This window comes from Ammospiza caudacuta, chromosome 27 (genome assembly GCF_027887145.1).
Source record: "Ammospiza caudacuta isolate bAmmCau1 chromosome 27, bAmmCau1.pri, whole genome shotgun sequence".
In the NCBI taxonomy this organism is placed as follows: domain Eukaryota; kingdom Metazoa; phylum Chordata; class Aves; order Passeriformes; family Passerellidae; genus Ammospiza; species Ammospiza caudacuta.
In genome coordinates, this window is record NC_080619.1 from 4,459,413 (window position 1) to 4,474,354 (window position 14,942).

Sequence of the window (14,942 nt, forward strand, 5' to 3'; positions counted from 1 at the left end):
GCGGCGCGCACGGTGGCGTCGCAGTCGGTTGCTGGGGGCCGCCATGCTTGCGGCGGGCGCGCGCGCGCGGCGGGCGGGCGGATGTTGACGCCGTGAGGGAGCGATGGCGGCGGCGGCAACGGCGGTGGGGCCCGGGCCCGGCGAGCGGCAGCGGCGGGTGCAGGCGTTGAGCGCGGCGTTGCGCTGCCGCCTCGGGCCTTACGAGCCGCTGCTGGGCGCCGTGCAGGCCGCGCTGGTGTGGGAGCGGCCGGGCCGCAGCGCGCTGTGCTGGGTGGCGGTGCACGGCCTGTTCTGGTGAGCGCCGGGGCTGGGACCGGGACAGGGCCGCTCAGGGCTGCGGTGGCCGGGGGGCTTGGGGGAGCTGCCCTCGGGGAGAAGCGGTCCGTAAGGGGCCGCGGGTTGGCTCCGTGCCCCTTTCGGATAGGAGGGACCGGGAGCGCTGGGTTTGCTGCAGCCCCGTCCCCGTGCTCTCCTTGTAACGAGAGCATCAAACCAGCCTGCTCTGAGGCAGGGCAGCCTGCCCTGACAGGAGCTGTACACCAGGGCTGTCCCGGGACACCTGACACGAGCAAACCGGAGTCACCCGGCAGTCACCCCGGGGCACGCTGTGTGGTGACTGAGTAGCAGGTTCTGAGTTTTCCCCTTCAGTGAGTGGTTTGAGGTCGGTTTGTGTTATCCCTAAATATCTGGTCAGTACCAACTCATTGGTTTCTTCCCCACAGGTTCTTTGCTCTGACTTCCCTTCGTTTGCTGTTCCTGACTGCTGTAACCCTCATAGTGGTAGTGTGTGTAGACCAGTGGAAACACAAAATCTGGCCAGAAATTGGTGGTAAGTTGCATTTTGAGCTCATAGCAACAAATCAAGCCCAGTTGCCAGCCCCACAAGTACAGGCTCTGCGCTGCCTGCAGTTACATTGCCAAAACCTCAACTTTTTTGCTTTAAGGGTCTAGAAGCCAGCAAGACTACTGCAGGCATGCTCTTTCTGGAGCTGGAATATTCTAAACCTGTGTAAACACAAGTTCTTTTTGTGCTTGTGATACTGGTATGTGCCTTGTAATCCTGAACCACAGGATGTACGTGACCTAGTGCAGGTTGGAGACAGTGATTCACTTTGTGAGCATTCAGTACCAGAGTGAGAAACAGAAGCATATGGAACTCGTCTGGATTCCCCCTCAGAATCCATAATCAGTTTAGGATGAACACAAGTCCCAGCCTTGCTGTTGATCAGAGATGTCTTTGGGAGAAGAGGCATCTGAAGGGCTGTAATGGAGTTAGTTTTCAGCTCTCAGTAACCAAAGCAGTTGTTTCCCTCCTTTGTGACATTAATACACTGATGGACACCCCCAGTCCAGCAGCTCAGGGTCCCTTGGCTTTGCATGGTCAGGTTAGTTTGGAGCAGTGTGAGGGTCTGCATGTTCCCAGGGCTGGTTCCCTGACTAACCAGCAAGTGCAGCTCCCAGCTTTCTGCTTCAGTCCATGTTCCCTGTACTTCCTGGGAAGACATTAAAGCTTTCCTTGTTTTCAAGGCTTGGCTCAGGCTCCTTGTTAGGAGACAGTGTCTGTCCAGCTCCCTCATCCCTCTGATTTGATCCCTTTCAAGTCTCAGCCTGGGTGGGAAGGTATTAAAGGATAAATCCATGATGCCTCCAGTGTGCAGGCTGTTCCTGCTCCCCAGCTGGTGTGTGCAGGGGGGAGAGGGAGGTGGGCAGGCTCTAGAGTGCAACAAACACCAAGGAGCACCAGGGAGAGACTCCTGCAGTCCTGTGCTGTCACACGTACACACACTCAGGATTTGTTATGGAGTGATGCTTCTCCATCCTGTAATTACACTTAATGTCTTTTCCAGGTGTTCCCCAGCTTATTAAAACTTTACTTAAATCCCAAGAGCTAAGCATTCCCATGGCAAATTCCTTGCAACTAATGTAGTGTCTGTTCTTAATATTTTAGTGGCAAGACCTGATGAATTAGACAATGAGAGGTAGGAAACTAATTGACTGCTCTGCTGTGATACTTTGCTGTGATACTGTGTTGTTACCTGCACGTGCTTGGGGTGTTGGCACCTTTGGGTGAGGAGGGGGAGGAGGGAGCTGGGAGCTGCTCAGCAGAGGGCAGATGGAGACCCAGGTGCAGCCAGGTGCTCATGAGAAGTTTTTTACTTGCCCAAGCCATTTTATTATACTTTGTCTTCTTACCAGCCTCCAGATTTGCTTGCTTGATTCCCTGCCCCCTGAAGTTAGAAGTGTTGCCTTAAGAGCAATTCCTCTTGTGTGGCTCTCCAGTAGCAGGAAACCAGCATTTCTGTGGGAATTAATGAAGTCTTCTGAGACTTGATGGGGAACATTTAACAGGCTTGTTCCAGCAGTTGTTCCTGCATAGTTATGATGTGACTGCAGCATTAATTATGGGTTGAGAAATGCTGAGGTGTTGCCTCAGTGCTCACACCTGCCTCTCTGGGCACACCTTCCTGTGCTGGATGTCACTTCCTGATTAAATCACCTCACCTGCTGCCAAAGGACAATTGTCTTTATTTATTTTCATTTTTTTTAAGAGGCCCAAGCACAAAAGGAATTGCTCTTTCTAACCTTCAGGTACTCCTGACTAGCAGTAAGGCAACACTAACAAAGACTGACCAGTTCAAGGCCTCCTGAGTACATGAAGTGAGGTGCAAGGCTGCTTCTAGACCTCATGCTGAACACTTGGAGGCTGCAGTTGACCAGATAAACACAGAAAAAATAAATGGATTCACTTGATTTGCCTGTGCAGCATGGAAACTGAAATTTGCCAGGGCATTGACTGAAATTCCTGCTCATCAGCTGCTGTGGGAGCGCTGGGATGCTGCTAGAGGGGCTGTAGATGAGCTGCTTTGACCAGGGCACTGCTTGGAGGGCAAGTGGCCCTCATCTCTAGAGCTCTGTGCTGGGTGGGAACAGGAGGAAGCTTTAAGACAAGTATTTATAATGAGGGTCTTCATCCCTGCCACTGATGCAGCAATATCTCCCCAAATTGTGCCTTCCCTGCAGCTGGGGATACGTCCACCCTCGGCTGCTGGGGCTGCCAGAGCTCTGTCATCATTTGGCTGAAGGATGGGTGACTGGGACCAACTTCTTGAGTAATGTCTTCGTTTTCAAGAGGCAAAGTCCTGGCAAGGTAAGAATGTGCAGTTCAGAAATGACCTGGTTGGTGTGGAGCCTGTGCTGACCACGAGGATCCTGCTGTGCTGGCATCCAGCACTGGCTCAACACGTTTCTGATGGGAGCTGGTCATGGGAGGGCTCCCACAAGCACCATGCCTGTTATGTGGTGGGGAGGAATGGAAAACCCAGGCAGAATAATCAGGTTGTGGAGGAGGGAGGAGAAAGTGAATGTCACTGTGTGGATTGCACCACTGAAGTGAGAGCCTGGCTGCTCCTTCTGGAGGTTTCTGCCTTTTCAAGTGTCTGTCAAATTTGTCTCCTCACTGGGTTTTAACAGTTTGAGAATGTGTCAAGCTTTTTCCTTCTTCTTTTTTTGAGTTTATGGAAAGGGAAACCTATAGCACAGTGATATTGTCCTTGTGCTTTTCACCTTGAAGAGCTCTCTAGTTTAACCTCTTCCTTGCTGTTGGTGTCCCTGCTTTGGGAAGCTCCTCAGCTGCCTGTGGCTCTGAGGGCAGATCCCCTGTGCCCACACTGGAGCAGGGGTTGGACACTGAAGGCTTCACCCTCTTTGGAACAATGACCTGACCCAGGATTTGCAGAGGCTGAGATGGTCAAGAAGTGAGTGGATCTGCTGCTTAACCCTGGAAACTCACTGTCTGTCATGTCTTCAGTTTTGCCTTTTAGTGTGTGGAGTGTTCACTTTCCTGGCTGTCCTGGGCCGGTACATCCCTGGGCTCTTGCTCTCGTACCTGCTGTGTAAGTAAAGCTCTGTGCCAACACAGACTTACATGTGAAAGGAGATGAGTAGTGCTGAATGTCCAAGGAATGGGGCTCATAAGGAAAGCTTGTGTGAATGGCTTTAAAATTTAAAACAATACATTCTGCCAGGAATGTGGTAGTTCTTGACCAGGACTCAAAGTCTGGTCTGGAAAGAACGTGTTTGAGTGCTTAGTAACTACAGATCAGGTTGGCCTCTCAATTTTGTTAAATTGGCAGAGCTGATGTGATGTAGTAACCTCCTTCAGCCAGATCTAATAAGCTCTTGGAGGGCTATAACACACCCAAGATAGCTCAGCTGCCCTTGGAGGCATAAAAATCAGCAGGATAGCTTCTGTTGCAGTGTTGGAAACAAAAAGATGTAATAAAATGCAAAATAACAAACAGGGAAAAACCGAGCCAGGTGCCAGAAATCCTGCTCCTTGTAAAACACCTCACAAAAGTGATTAGTTTCTTTGTTCACTTCTTTTTCTACTAAATTGCTCAGGAAGGCAATTTCTGTACAATTAGCTATCCTTATGTTTGAGGTGAAGTCCCCTAGACCTATGAGGTAGGAGAGAAACTCTCCACCTCATCCAGGAGAGAAACTTCTAGGTTTCTTTCCTTTTTAAAAGGACAAAAAGTACTTTTGTCACTCCATCAACAAGAAACACACTGCTCTAGTGATGGCACCTGCTCCAACAGCCTCCCACAGCGCTGCCCTCGGTGCTCAGATCTGTGTGCTCTGTGTGTTGTGCTGCATCAGGAAACAGGCAGCATGTTTGCCAAGCAGCATCCCAAGCACCTTTCTAACCCACATTCCTGCTTCCTGCAGTGCTGCTGGTGCTGCTGTGGCCCCTGGCCGTGTACCACAGGCTGGGGCAGAGGGTGTACCTCAGGCTGGAGCCCGTGCTGCAGCGCCTGGACTTGAGCGTGCGCGGATACGTGACAGCGCGGCAGCGCCAGCGGCAGCGTGAGTCCTGTGTGTTGTCATTTCAGGGTTTACCTCAGAGCCTCGGGTTCCTCTCTGATAATTCCCTGCCAGGTGTGTCAGTCACCTCTCCTTTCCCCTCCCAGCACTGTCTGTCAGTCCTGGAATTCCAGAAGAGCATCAGTGATTGGCAGATTCAAAGCCCTGGGGGGGCATTGGGCCATCCAGGTGTCCTTTGTCCCTCCCCTCCTGTACCTGTTTGGTGGCTCCCTACCCCTTCCCTCCCCTTTTCCCTGGGGTTCAAAGACACAGCAACCACGGGGTTAGGGAGTTCTGTTGGAGCTGTGGGCCAGAATAAAGCTCTGGTTCCAAACCCTCCATCAGAACCAACTCCTTTCCTTCACCATCGCCTTAAAGCTTCTCTGCCAGAGAGAAACCCAAGGAGCAGACCCTGATGTGGGGGGAAGCTCCATCCCAGCACCACCAGAGCTCCTGCAGGCCTGGACTTTCCTCCAAGCACCCAGCTTAGCCAAAAGTGTCTGTGGGGTAAAACACCACAGTGCTGCTATTTGGTTCAGCAGCAAGGGCCAGACAAGCTTAGGCACGTCCTGTTGGCTATATTGGCAATATTCCAATAGAGTCTTGTGCCCTTTCTGCCTCCAAGGTTTCACACCTGGATCTCTGATCCCTGGAACAGGCTGTGAATAAATAGAGGCTCCAGCCTCGGTGGGCAGTGGGGGCTGCATGTGTGGCATGGCAAATCCTTGGAACTGCCTTGGGAAGAGAGAGAGGCAGTTCCTCCTCTGCAGCCATCTCCTAGGAAGCAGCTGCTGTGGGCTTTTCACACCACCTTCCCAGAGCTGCTCCAGTTCTTGGCTGTCAGAACTGTGTGTTCTCTATTCTGGAAAAAGGAGGAAAGGAGGAAAAAAAACTGTGCGAGGGAGTTCTGAACATGTTCATTTCAGCAAAAAACCTGCAAATGATCATGGCTCTGCTGTGGAACAGGGCTCTGCTCTGTTCTGTGCAGTTTGGGGGTTTCTGGTCCTGCACAGAGCCTTGCCCAGCAGCAGTAACAGCTTTGTGTGTGCTTTCTAACAGTGCATGGCCGGGCCCTGGGTGAGGAAGCCACGGATGATGGGAGTGACAGTGAAGAGGAGCTGGCTGCATTCTGCCCCAAGGTAATGGAGCTTCTTGGAGAGGGAAGAGCTCAGCTGGAAAGAACAAACCTCACTGGGGGGACATGCAGCACATCTGGCAGCACAGCTCAGAGTGATAGGAGAGCAGATGAGGACACTGTCCTTTCAGATAGGTTTTTCCCACTCTGTTCCGCTAAAGAATGTCCAGAGCTGCTTGTGCCAGCTGCAGTCTCCTACCCTGTGCAGTAAATGTGATTGAGTCTCAGGTACCAGTCTCCCACGGGGTCCAGGTTTAGCAGGAGGCCACTCCATCATCTGTTGTTTTGAGGCGTGGGGATAACCTTTCTAGTGCTGATGTTTTCAATTTTATCTTCTATTTCAAAGCTGGATGACTCTGTGGTGGCCAAGGAACTGACCATCTCCGACTCTGAGCATTCAGATGCTGAGGTTTCCTATACTGAAAATGGGATGTTTAACCTTTCCAGGGGCCAGACACCCCTGACAGAGGGATCAGAAGGTGAGAGGGAAGGAAGGTGTGGAATGCTGAGCAGGTGCCAGTGTGATAGGCTGGAGGGAGGATGTGTTACCTCCCATCATTGAAGTCTGGCTGTTTGATGTCAGCCTTGCTGCTGGAAATGAGCTGCAAGTGCCTGTTTTGTTCAGAACTGAACTTCCTCCTGCATTCCTGTGGTGCTTGAGCGAGGGCAGCAGCTTTGCACAGGCAGATCTGGCTCTGGGTGCTGGGGCTCCACTCTCACAGGTGGCTGCTTCAGCACCAGTGTTCCTTGTGAGTGAGCTGGGATCTGAACACTTGGGATGAGGGGAGGGAGATGTTGAAGAGTGTGATCTGTGAGCTCCCAACAGTGTGTCCAGGGGAGGTGCTGGCCCAGCTCCTGCCTGGGCCTGGGGGTGCTGGTGAGTACTGGCAATTAAAGCACTTTCTCCTCTTCCAGACCTGGATGGTCACAGTGACCCAGAAGAATCTTTTGCCAGGGATCTGCCTGACTTCCCTTCCATAAACCCTGAAGCAACAGGCATAGATGATGAGGATGACACCAGCATTGGGATCCCGAGCCTGGCGTACCGCGCACAGGGGACAGAGGATCTGCAGCTCCCCTACGAGCAGGAGGAGTTTGGCACGCTGCCATCGGTGCAGAACCTCACCAACAACATCGCTGGCTTCGTCACCAGGGGCATGATCCAGCTGGCACTGTCAGGAGGCTCTCAGGCAGGCCCCTCACGCAGCACCAATCCCCAGAGAGGGGCAAAGACTCACCTCAGAGCAGCCAGTTTGGACTTGGACACTGATGCTGAAGGGGATGACTTTGAACTGCTGGATCAGTCTGAGCTGAACCAGCTGGATCCCACTGGCTCCCGGGGCCAGTAAACCATGCTGTCACTTCCCTCTGGTTTTCTACTGCGCATCATGGAGTGAATCCTGGAAGGAAAAGCTTTGCACAGTTCTCTCAATCGTCTCCTGGGGGTCTGGGTGATGTGACGGCCACTCCTGGCTGGGTGCACCACTGTCACTTGTGACTCCGTAGCCTCGCTTGGATCTTAAAATAAAGGACACTGGCAATCTGTAGGGAAGAGGCGTTGATGGGACAGCTCCACAATCACCCTGCACTGTCTGACATGATGCTGCCTGCTCCAAACTTTTATCTCTCAGACAATAAATCTGGTGTTTGCAGCTCTCAAGTCCAGTGGGACTGACAGCATCGCCAGGAACAATTGTGCACTGAGTTCTGGCACTGACGTGTAACCAGGGGAACAGGACAGAGCCCCTCAGATGTGGTGTCTGGGCCTCAATGCTGTTCTGTCTCAGACAGCTGTTCCCCAATCCTAATGTGTGCACAAATCCAAGTCTTCTCTCCCAGCAATATCCAACTCCAGGTGGAACCAAGCCCCTTGCTCCACTGTGGATGTTGAGCAGCTGCAATGTTTTCCTTGCACTGGCTGCTCCCTCGGCTCCAGCTCCTCGTGATGCTGTTTTGTAAGAACTCAATGGCAATAAGACACCTGCTGTGACCATCAGACCACCTACAACAACATCCACGTGTAGCCCTTGCTCTTGTGTTGCTTCTCTGAACTAACAGCTTTTGTTAACAGCCAACTAACACTTTGCTAGAAACCCCTGTGCTGCTCCAGTGCGTTCCCGTGGGCAGGGCCGAGGCTGCACGTTTTCCTGGAGGAAGGAGGAGGTGGAGCAGGGCTGCCAGGGCCGTGCTGTGTCCCTGGGCCCGTGCTGCCTCCAGCCGTGTGCAGGCAGAGCAGGGACAGCAGCCCAAACCAGCAGCGACTGAAGAGGTCGTGCCTGTGAACAAACCAGCAGACTCCAGGGAGCGCCAGCCCCCTCTGCCCACCGAGTGCCCCCGTTACTTTTCCTAAGCCATACAGACCCGGTTCTGATCACGTTTGTGCAGCCAAGAACGTACCTCGTCAGGGACCCCGTTACCGGCTGCTGTCTGTCTGATTCTGCTTATCCCACTGCGTCCGCCGTGCCGGGGCTGAGGGCGGGGGCGGGGGGGCAGCCTCAGCCGGGAAGGGGAGCTCGGTAACGGGTACGGGCTGAGTCCGGTGCGGAGGTGGTGGGGGGCGAGGGAGCGGGAGCGCCGGTTCCGGCCGGGGAGTGCTGAGCTGTGCGCGGGCCGCGTTCCCGCGGGGGCGCGCCGGTACCGGGCGGGGCACGTTCCCCCGCCCATCACGCGCCGGTACCGGGCGGGGCACGTTTCCCCGCCCATCACGGGCCGGTACCGGGCGGGGCACGTTTCCCCGCCCATCACGGGCCGGTACCGGGCGGGGCACATTCTCCCGCCCATCACGGGCCGGTACCGGGCGGGGCACGTTTCCCCGCCCATCACGGGCCGGTACCGGACGGGGCACGTTCTCCCGCCCATCACGGGCCGGTACCGGGCGGGGCACGTTCCCCCGCCCATCACGGGCCGGTACCGGGCGGGGCACGTTCCCCCGCCCATCACGGGCCGGTACCGGGCGGGGCACGTTTCCCCGCCCATCACGGGTCGGTACCGGGCGGGGCACGTTTCCCCGCCCATCGCGGCCTGCCCCGCCATTGGCGGGGGGCGGGCGGCGCGCCGGAAGTGCGTGCACGGCGCCAACCGGGAACGGAGCGGGGCTGCAGCGCGCGATGAGCAAAGGGCGGGAGGCCGCGGCCGGCGGTGAGTGCGGGAGAGGCGGGGGAGCACCGGGTGGCCCCGGGAGGCCGCGGTGACCGGGGCTGGTCCCGTAGGAGGCGCCGCCGCCGTGCTGCTGCGGTACCTGCGGGAGCAGAACCGGCCGTACAGCGCCCAGGATGCCTTCGGGAACCTGCAGCGGGAGCACGGGCTGGGCAAGGCGGTGAGCGGGGCCGGGCCGGGCTGGGGCGGGGCGGGCCCGGGCCCGGCTGACGCCGCGTCCCTCAGGCCGTGGTGAAGGCGCTGGAGCAGCTGGCGCAGCAGGGCCGCGTTCGCGAGAAGGTCTACGGCAAGCAGAAGATTTACTTCGCCGACCAGGTGAGTGAGCCCCGGCCGCCGCCCGCCGGCCCCGGTGCCCCGCGGCCCTGACCCGCCGCTCCCCGCAGGAGCAGCTCCCGGCCGCCAGCGATGCGGAGCTGCGCGGGCTGGACGGGGAGATTGCTGCCCGCTCCGGGCAGCTGCAAGCGCTGCAGCAGAGCTGCCGGCACATGGAGGCGGGTGAGTGAGTGTGCCTGGCCGGGCAGCCCCGAGCCGCCCTGGCATCCCCAGCCGTGCCCCGGTGCCAGCCCGGGCCGTGATTGGTGCCACCTTCCCAGAGCTGAAGGACTTGAACAGCTCCATGACAACCCCTGAGATTGCCAAGGAGATCGAGGTGCTCAGGAAGGACTGTGCCAGTTACACGGAGAAACTGGAGAGGATTAAAACTGCAACCAACCATGTGACTCCGGAGGAAAAAGAGAAGGTGAACAGCAGCTGTGTCTGAACTGGGGTCAGTCTGGATCCAGGATCCAGCACTTCCCTTACCGGCACTGTTTGCCCGGGGCTGCTGAGAGCCCTGCAGGGCAGCTCTGACCCGCGGCTGTTGCAGGTGTGCCGGGAGCAGCAGCTGTACCGCCGGGAGTGGCGCCGGAGGAAGAGGATGGTATGGAGGAAGGGGATGGTACCAGCTGTGCAGTGAGGGCCCCGCCGGGACTGCTGCCCACAGCCCTCACCTGCCCTGTATCCCCAGGCCACCGAGCTGCTGGATGCCATCCTGGAGGGCTATCCCAAGAGCAAGAAGCAATTCTTTGTAAGTACCGAGCTGGGTTGTGCTCTTGGCTGCCGAGCCAGACCCTGAGCCTGTTCTGATGTGCTCGGTGCCGTGCAGGAGGAGGTTGGGATAGAGACAGACGAGGACCACGGCGTGGAGCTGCCAGCGGCCACGTGAGGTGCTGGGGGAGCCTTTGTTCTGGGGAGAAGCTGTTGCAGAGCTGCCTCTGAAACTCGGCTGTTGGGTTGTTCTTTTTCTCTTTTTGCAGGACTGGGATTTGTCCAGTGTATTTATTTGGGTTTGTTTTAAAATGTTTTGTAGTTGGAAGGGTGGTGGGTAGCAGTAACTTAGGCACTGGCTCTCTCTTTGCAGTGGAATGTTGTTTTTTCCCGCCCCCAGTGTGGCTGGGGGGACACATGGGGCACTGGTGTTGTGTCCTGGTGTTCTGGTAAGGAGAAGCAGCGAGGGACTGTCTGGGCTCCAGAGCTCTATGTGTGTTGCTGCTCCGTGCCTGAGTGGTGACATGAGAATATGATCCATTAAACACCAGGATTTTGGTTCAGCTGCACATCCCTGTGGTGTTTGTCTCTTCAGAAGGTGTCAGGGAAGGATTTAAGCCCTGAGGAGTGGGGAGGGCAGGAGCCAGGAAACCACAGCCATAGGGGTGGAATGGGCTTCTGGAAACCACCAGCTCTAGAGCACAGCTCCAGTAACTCAGCATCAGAAAAATCATCAAAACATTCAGTGAAATTTATTTAATTACTTTTCACAATAGAAAAATACATCACTTTCACGTGCGAGGTCTGTAAAATTCCACGTCTTCTTCCCAAGGCAGGAGGCAGCACTCCCTGCTCAGTGCTGGAAAAACTGCCTGAAATGAACATTCCCTGGATGTGCCCCTGGAGCAGGAGCACAAACATGGAGATGGAGAAAAAACCCTGCTGCTGGCAGCACCCTGGTCCCCTCACTCTGGACAGTGCCCAGCCCTCACCCAGGCAGAGCTGTGACCCAAACTGGGCATGGGACAGGGTCAAACATGTCCCTGATAGCAGCTTCTTCTACAGCTGGCACAGGCAGCACTCTGGAACCATTTCAAAATTTACAGTAATAAAAATCCAATCGAGGCTGGTCATGTATGTGTGTGTATAAAAGTTCTAAGGAGGAGTAGCTGTGCTACAGCTGCAGATCTTTGCTGTGCAATACAGCCACAGTTTCTGAAAAGGAGAGGTGTTCCAGCACTTGCAGGAACTTCACTCTGTTCCTTCCCAGGGCTGCAGCATGCTTGGGGTTCATCAAGGGCCTAGCATGTGCTGCCAGGGCCACAGCTCCCAGCTCTTGATGGGCTCATCCTGCTGCCAGCGCTGCCAGGCTCCTCCAAACTGCAACAGCTGACTCAAAACAGCTGCTTCAGAGGGGCAGGGCACAGCCCAGAGGGTCAGGGAAAAGCAATTCCTGCTGCTATACCAGAAACCCATTGTTTTTAGTATGCTTTTTGTCACATTTGCCCACCTTGGGGACAGCAGGGCTGTCACAGGCCTGAGGGCACAGAGTGGGGCTGCTCTGGGATCAGCTCTGCAAGGAGAGTCAGTGGCACAGGCAACCCCATGGCATGGCCTGAGCCAGAGACTCTGCCCCCATCTTTCCCTCCCCTCCTGCCCAGTCCCTGTAAAAATTTGGTGGCACCGAGTGGAGCAGCAGTGTCTGCACAGCCACCGTTGGGCTTCAGAAGGAATACAATAAATAATTCAGAGAACCTTAAAAACAGCCACAAGGGAGAGGGCCCAGGGTGGTGCCTGGCACCCTGGCCTCTGGCAGAAGTGCCCCATCCCATGGGCACAGAAGTGGCACGGGAGGCTCAGTAGAGCTGGCTCTTCACCTTGTGCAGGACCCCGATGACAATGTCCCGCAGCGTCTGTGGCAGAGAGAGGACATGGTTGGTCTGTGGAGGGACAGAGCCACCCCTGAGCCACTGTCTGTCCCCTCAGCCATGGCACCAGCCCCTCTGCATTCACCTGGGGCTTGCAGTGCTCCTCAATCCAGCTGAAGACACACGCTGAGAGCTCCTGAAAACTCGTTACGGAGACCGAGGCGTTGAAGGACTGGAACAGGGAGTCCATGATGCCTTGGAAAACATTGAACTTCACCTCATCAGAGATCTGGTTCTTCCCCTCGTTGGGGTTGTTCTGATGAGCTTTCACAATCTGCTCATAGTTCCTGAAAGCACAGCACACCAAGGTCAGCACTGAGGTCTCCACACATGACTGAGCTGCCACTCCCAGCTCCTGCTCCCAGCTCTGATTTCCCACATCCAACTCCTGCTCCCAGCCCTGAATTCCCACAGTAACTCCTGCTCCCAGCTCTGAATTCCCACAGCAACTCCTGCTCCCAGCTCTGAATTCCCACACCAGCTCCTGCTCCCAGCTCTGAATTCCCACACCAACTCCTGCTCCCAGTTCCAGGCCTGTCCCCAGATGCAGAACCACTGGACCCCACAAGGATGTGAGGGAACAACAGGAAGTGGAGGGCATGACCCCAACAGCTCTTCCCTTACACTTTCATGATCTTCAAGGCCATCACATCTTTCCTGAGGGTAGAAACTTCCTCCTCCTGCTTTTTCTTCTCTTTGTGCAGGAACTGGATGTAGTCAATAGCTGAGCACGAAAACACAGAGTGAGGATTTGGGAGATCCCCACAGGAGGTGCCTGAGCCAGGGCAGCACCATCAGCTCCCAGTGACCCAGTTCCCTTGGGGAAGGTGAGTGCAGGTGAGGCTCCCCAGAGCCTCATCACTCCAGAAGGTTCCAAGGTGCTGAACTTTGCCCTGCACACCTCCAGGGCGGAGCTTTGGGTGTTGACAGCACCTCCTTCCCTCGGGACTCACTTTTCTGCAGCACAATGGCCTTGCTCAGCTTCTGCGAGCTGATGGAGAAATCCTGCTGCTCACAGGTGGGGACGATGGCCTGCAGGTCATTGTAGCCTTTCTGCAGGGAAGCAGAGCCACAGAGCGTGGTGGGCTCATCCACGCTGAGAGGCCAGGAGCACAGCACAGAGCCGGGGCAGCTCCCAGCACACACAGAGCAGGGATCTGGCGGCTCCAGCAGCAGAACAGCAATGCTTGGAGAACAGAGCCCTGCAGCACTGCCTGCTGCCCCGTGCCTCGCTCACCTTGATGGCATCCCGGCGTTTCTGCTCGGCCTGGGTGTGTGCCCGGCGCCGCTGGTCCTTGTAGGTCTCCTTGGGGGACTCCTGGGCGCAGTCGCTGTCCTCGTCGTCTGTGGGGACACAGCGGGGCTGGGCGTGGGACACAGAGGCACCACAAGGGGCACAAGACAGCTCAAGGGAGCACACAGCTGCAGCCAGGCCCCGCATAGCCCCCGCCCCACTCAACTACAGCAGGCTGGGCAGAAAAGCTTTCCAAGGAGCCCTGGCAACACTTTCAGACCCCTCAGGGAGCTGGGCAGGAGGTAGATGCTGGAAGATCCCTTGGGAAGGTGACAAAACCAGAGTGATTCTCGACTCCAAACCCTGCTGGAACCACAGAACCCTGATGCTGCTCCCACCACCTTCCTCCTCCTCCTCATCAGGACAGGAATCCTGCCCAGCCACGCTCACCCCCTCGGTGCAGGGCAGACCTGAAGCCCGGCATGTGCCGGATTCCCCAGCGAGCAGAACCGCATTGTCACCGAGAGCAAACCCCACCTGTGTTGGGGACAGAAGAGGCACTGGTGGAGCCGATGCTGTTGGCCCGGGACACTATGCTGCCTTTCCGGGCATTCTCCATGAAGAGCGCTGGAATTAAGATTGTCCCGGGGTCAGCGCCCAGCTCGGGGTGTGACCGGGCGCGGGGACGTGAGGGGCGTCCCCGGGCAGCCGCTGCCACCCACGGACGGGGCTGGCGCCGCCCAGGCACCTACCGGAGTCCAGGCCATTGTCGCCGTAGGCCGCGTCCACCTGCGCGGGGCCGGCGGGCGGAGGAGACACGTCAGCGGGGCTGGGGCGGCGATGCGGGCCGCGCCCCGGAGCCCCCCGCCCCAAGGAGCTCGGTCAGCCCGAGCAGCGCCCGCCACCCCCGAGCTGCGGCCCCGCCGGGCCTTCACCCCCGCCCCTCGCCCCGGCACCGACTCGTGCGCGCTCCCGCCTCCCGCGCCCCCGGCCCGGCGCTCACCCTGCCCGGCCGCCACGAGCCCCGTCCCGGCGCGCCGCCCTGCGCCCCCGCGGCACCCGGCGGCCCGGCCCGACCCGATCCCGGCCCCACCTTCCCCCACGAGTCCTCGGCGGCGGCGGCGCCCGGCGGCTCCGCCATCTTCCGCCCGCCCGGTCATGTGACCACCGGGAGCGCGCGCCGCTGCCGCCGCCAGGGGGCGCCCGTGACGTCATGGCCGTGACCCACCGGGAGTCCCACAGCGGACACCGGGAGTGACCCACGGGGAACCGGGAGTTCCACACCGGGCACCGGGAGTGACACACCAGGAACGACCCATACCGGGCACCGGGAGTGACCCACGGGGAACCGGGAGTGACCCACCGGGCACCGGGAGTGACCCACGGGGAACCGGGAGTGACCCACTGGGTATTGGGAGTGACCCACCGGGCACTGGGATTGACCCACTGGGCACCGGGAGTGACCCACCGGGTTCCGAGAGTGACCGACCGGGTACCGGGAGTGACACACTGAGCATCGGGAGTGACCCATCGGGCACCGGGAGTGACCCACCGGGTGTCCCACACCAGGTACCGGGAGTCGCACACCGGGTACCGGGGG

General features: G+C 57.4%; 3 protein-coding genes across 5 annotated transcripts; 2 read left to right on the forward strand and 1 right to left on the reverse strand.

The window, feature by feature from the left end:
• Positions 1-32: 32 nt before the first annotated feature.
• Positions 33-8,396, forward strand: RETREG3 (reticulophagy regulator family member 3). The gene is made up of 9 exons (XM_058820571.1): positions 33-294; positions 723-829; positions 1,949-1,979; positions 3,022-3,148; positions 3,809-3,893; positions 4,729-4,866; positions 5,923-6,002; positions 6,345-6,477; positions 6,914-8,396. The coding sequence occupies exons 1-9, from the start codon at positions 104-106 to the stop codon at positions 7,345-7,347; spliced, it is 1,326 nt and encodes a 441-aa protein (XP_058676554.1). The 5' UTR covers positions 33-103; the 3' UTR covers positions 7,348-8,396.
• A 407-nt stretch (positions 8,397-8,803) lies between these two features.
• PSMC3IP (PSMC3 interacting protein) lies at positions 8,804-11,131 on the forward strand. Its single transcript, XM_058820496.1, has 8 exons — positions 8,804-9,136; positions 9,208-9,314; positions 9,380-9,469; positions 9,538-9,649; positions 9,748-9,893; positions 10,020-10,073; positions 10,161-10,220; positions 10,299-11,131. The coding sequence occupies exons 1-8, from the start codon at positions 9,106-9,108 to the stop codon at positions 10,356-10,358; spliced, it is 660 nt and encodes a 219-aa protein (XP_058676479.1). The 5' UTR covers positions 8,804-9,105; the 3' UTR covers positions 10,359-11,131.
• MLX (MAX dimerization protein MLX) lies at positions 10,766-14,485 on the reverse strand. 3 transcript variants are annotated; one of them, XM_058820493.1, is made up of 8 exons: positions 14,436-14,485; positions 14,095-14,131; positions 13,880-13,969; positions 13,346-13,452; positions 13,062-13,161; positions 12,733-12,832; positions 12,194-12,395; positions 10,766-12,093 (listed from the first exon to the last, which is right to left on the reverse strand). In XM_058820493.1, exons 1-8 carry the CDS (start codon positions 14,481-14,483, stop codon positions 12,037-12,039), a joined length of 741 nt encoding a protein of 246 aa, XP_058676476.1. In that variant the 5' UTR covers positions 14,484-14,485; the 3' UTR covers positions 10,766-12,036. The 3 variants fall into 3 exon arrangements, with proteins under 3 accessions (XP_058676476.1, XP_058676478.1, XP_058676477.1); XM_058820494.1 differs by having other exon boundaries at positions 10,767-12,093; positions 14,346-14,437; XM_058820495.1 differs by lacking the exon at positions 14,095-14,131 and having other exon boundaries at positions 14,436-14,484.
• Between the last annotated feature and the right edge of the window lie 457 nt (positions 14,486-14,942).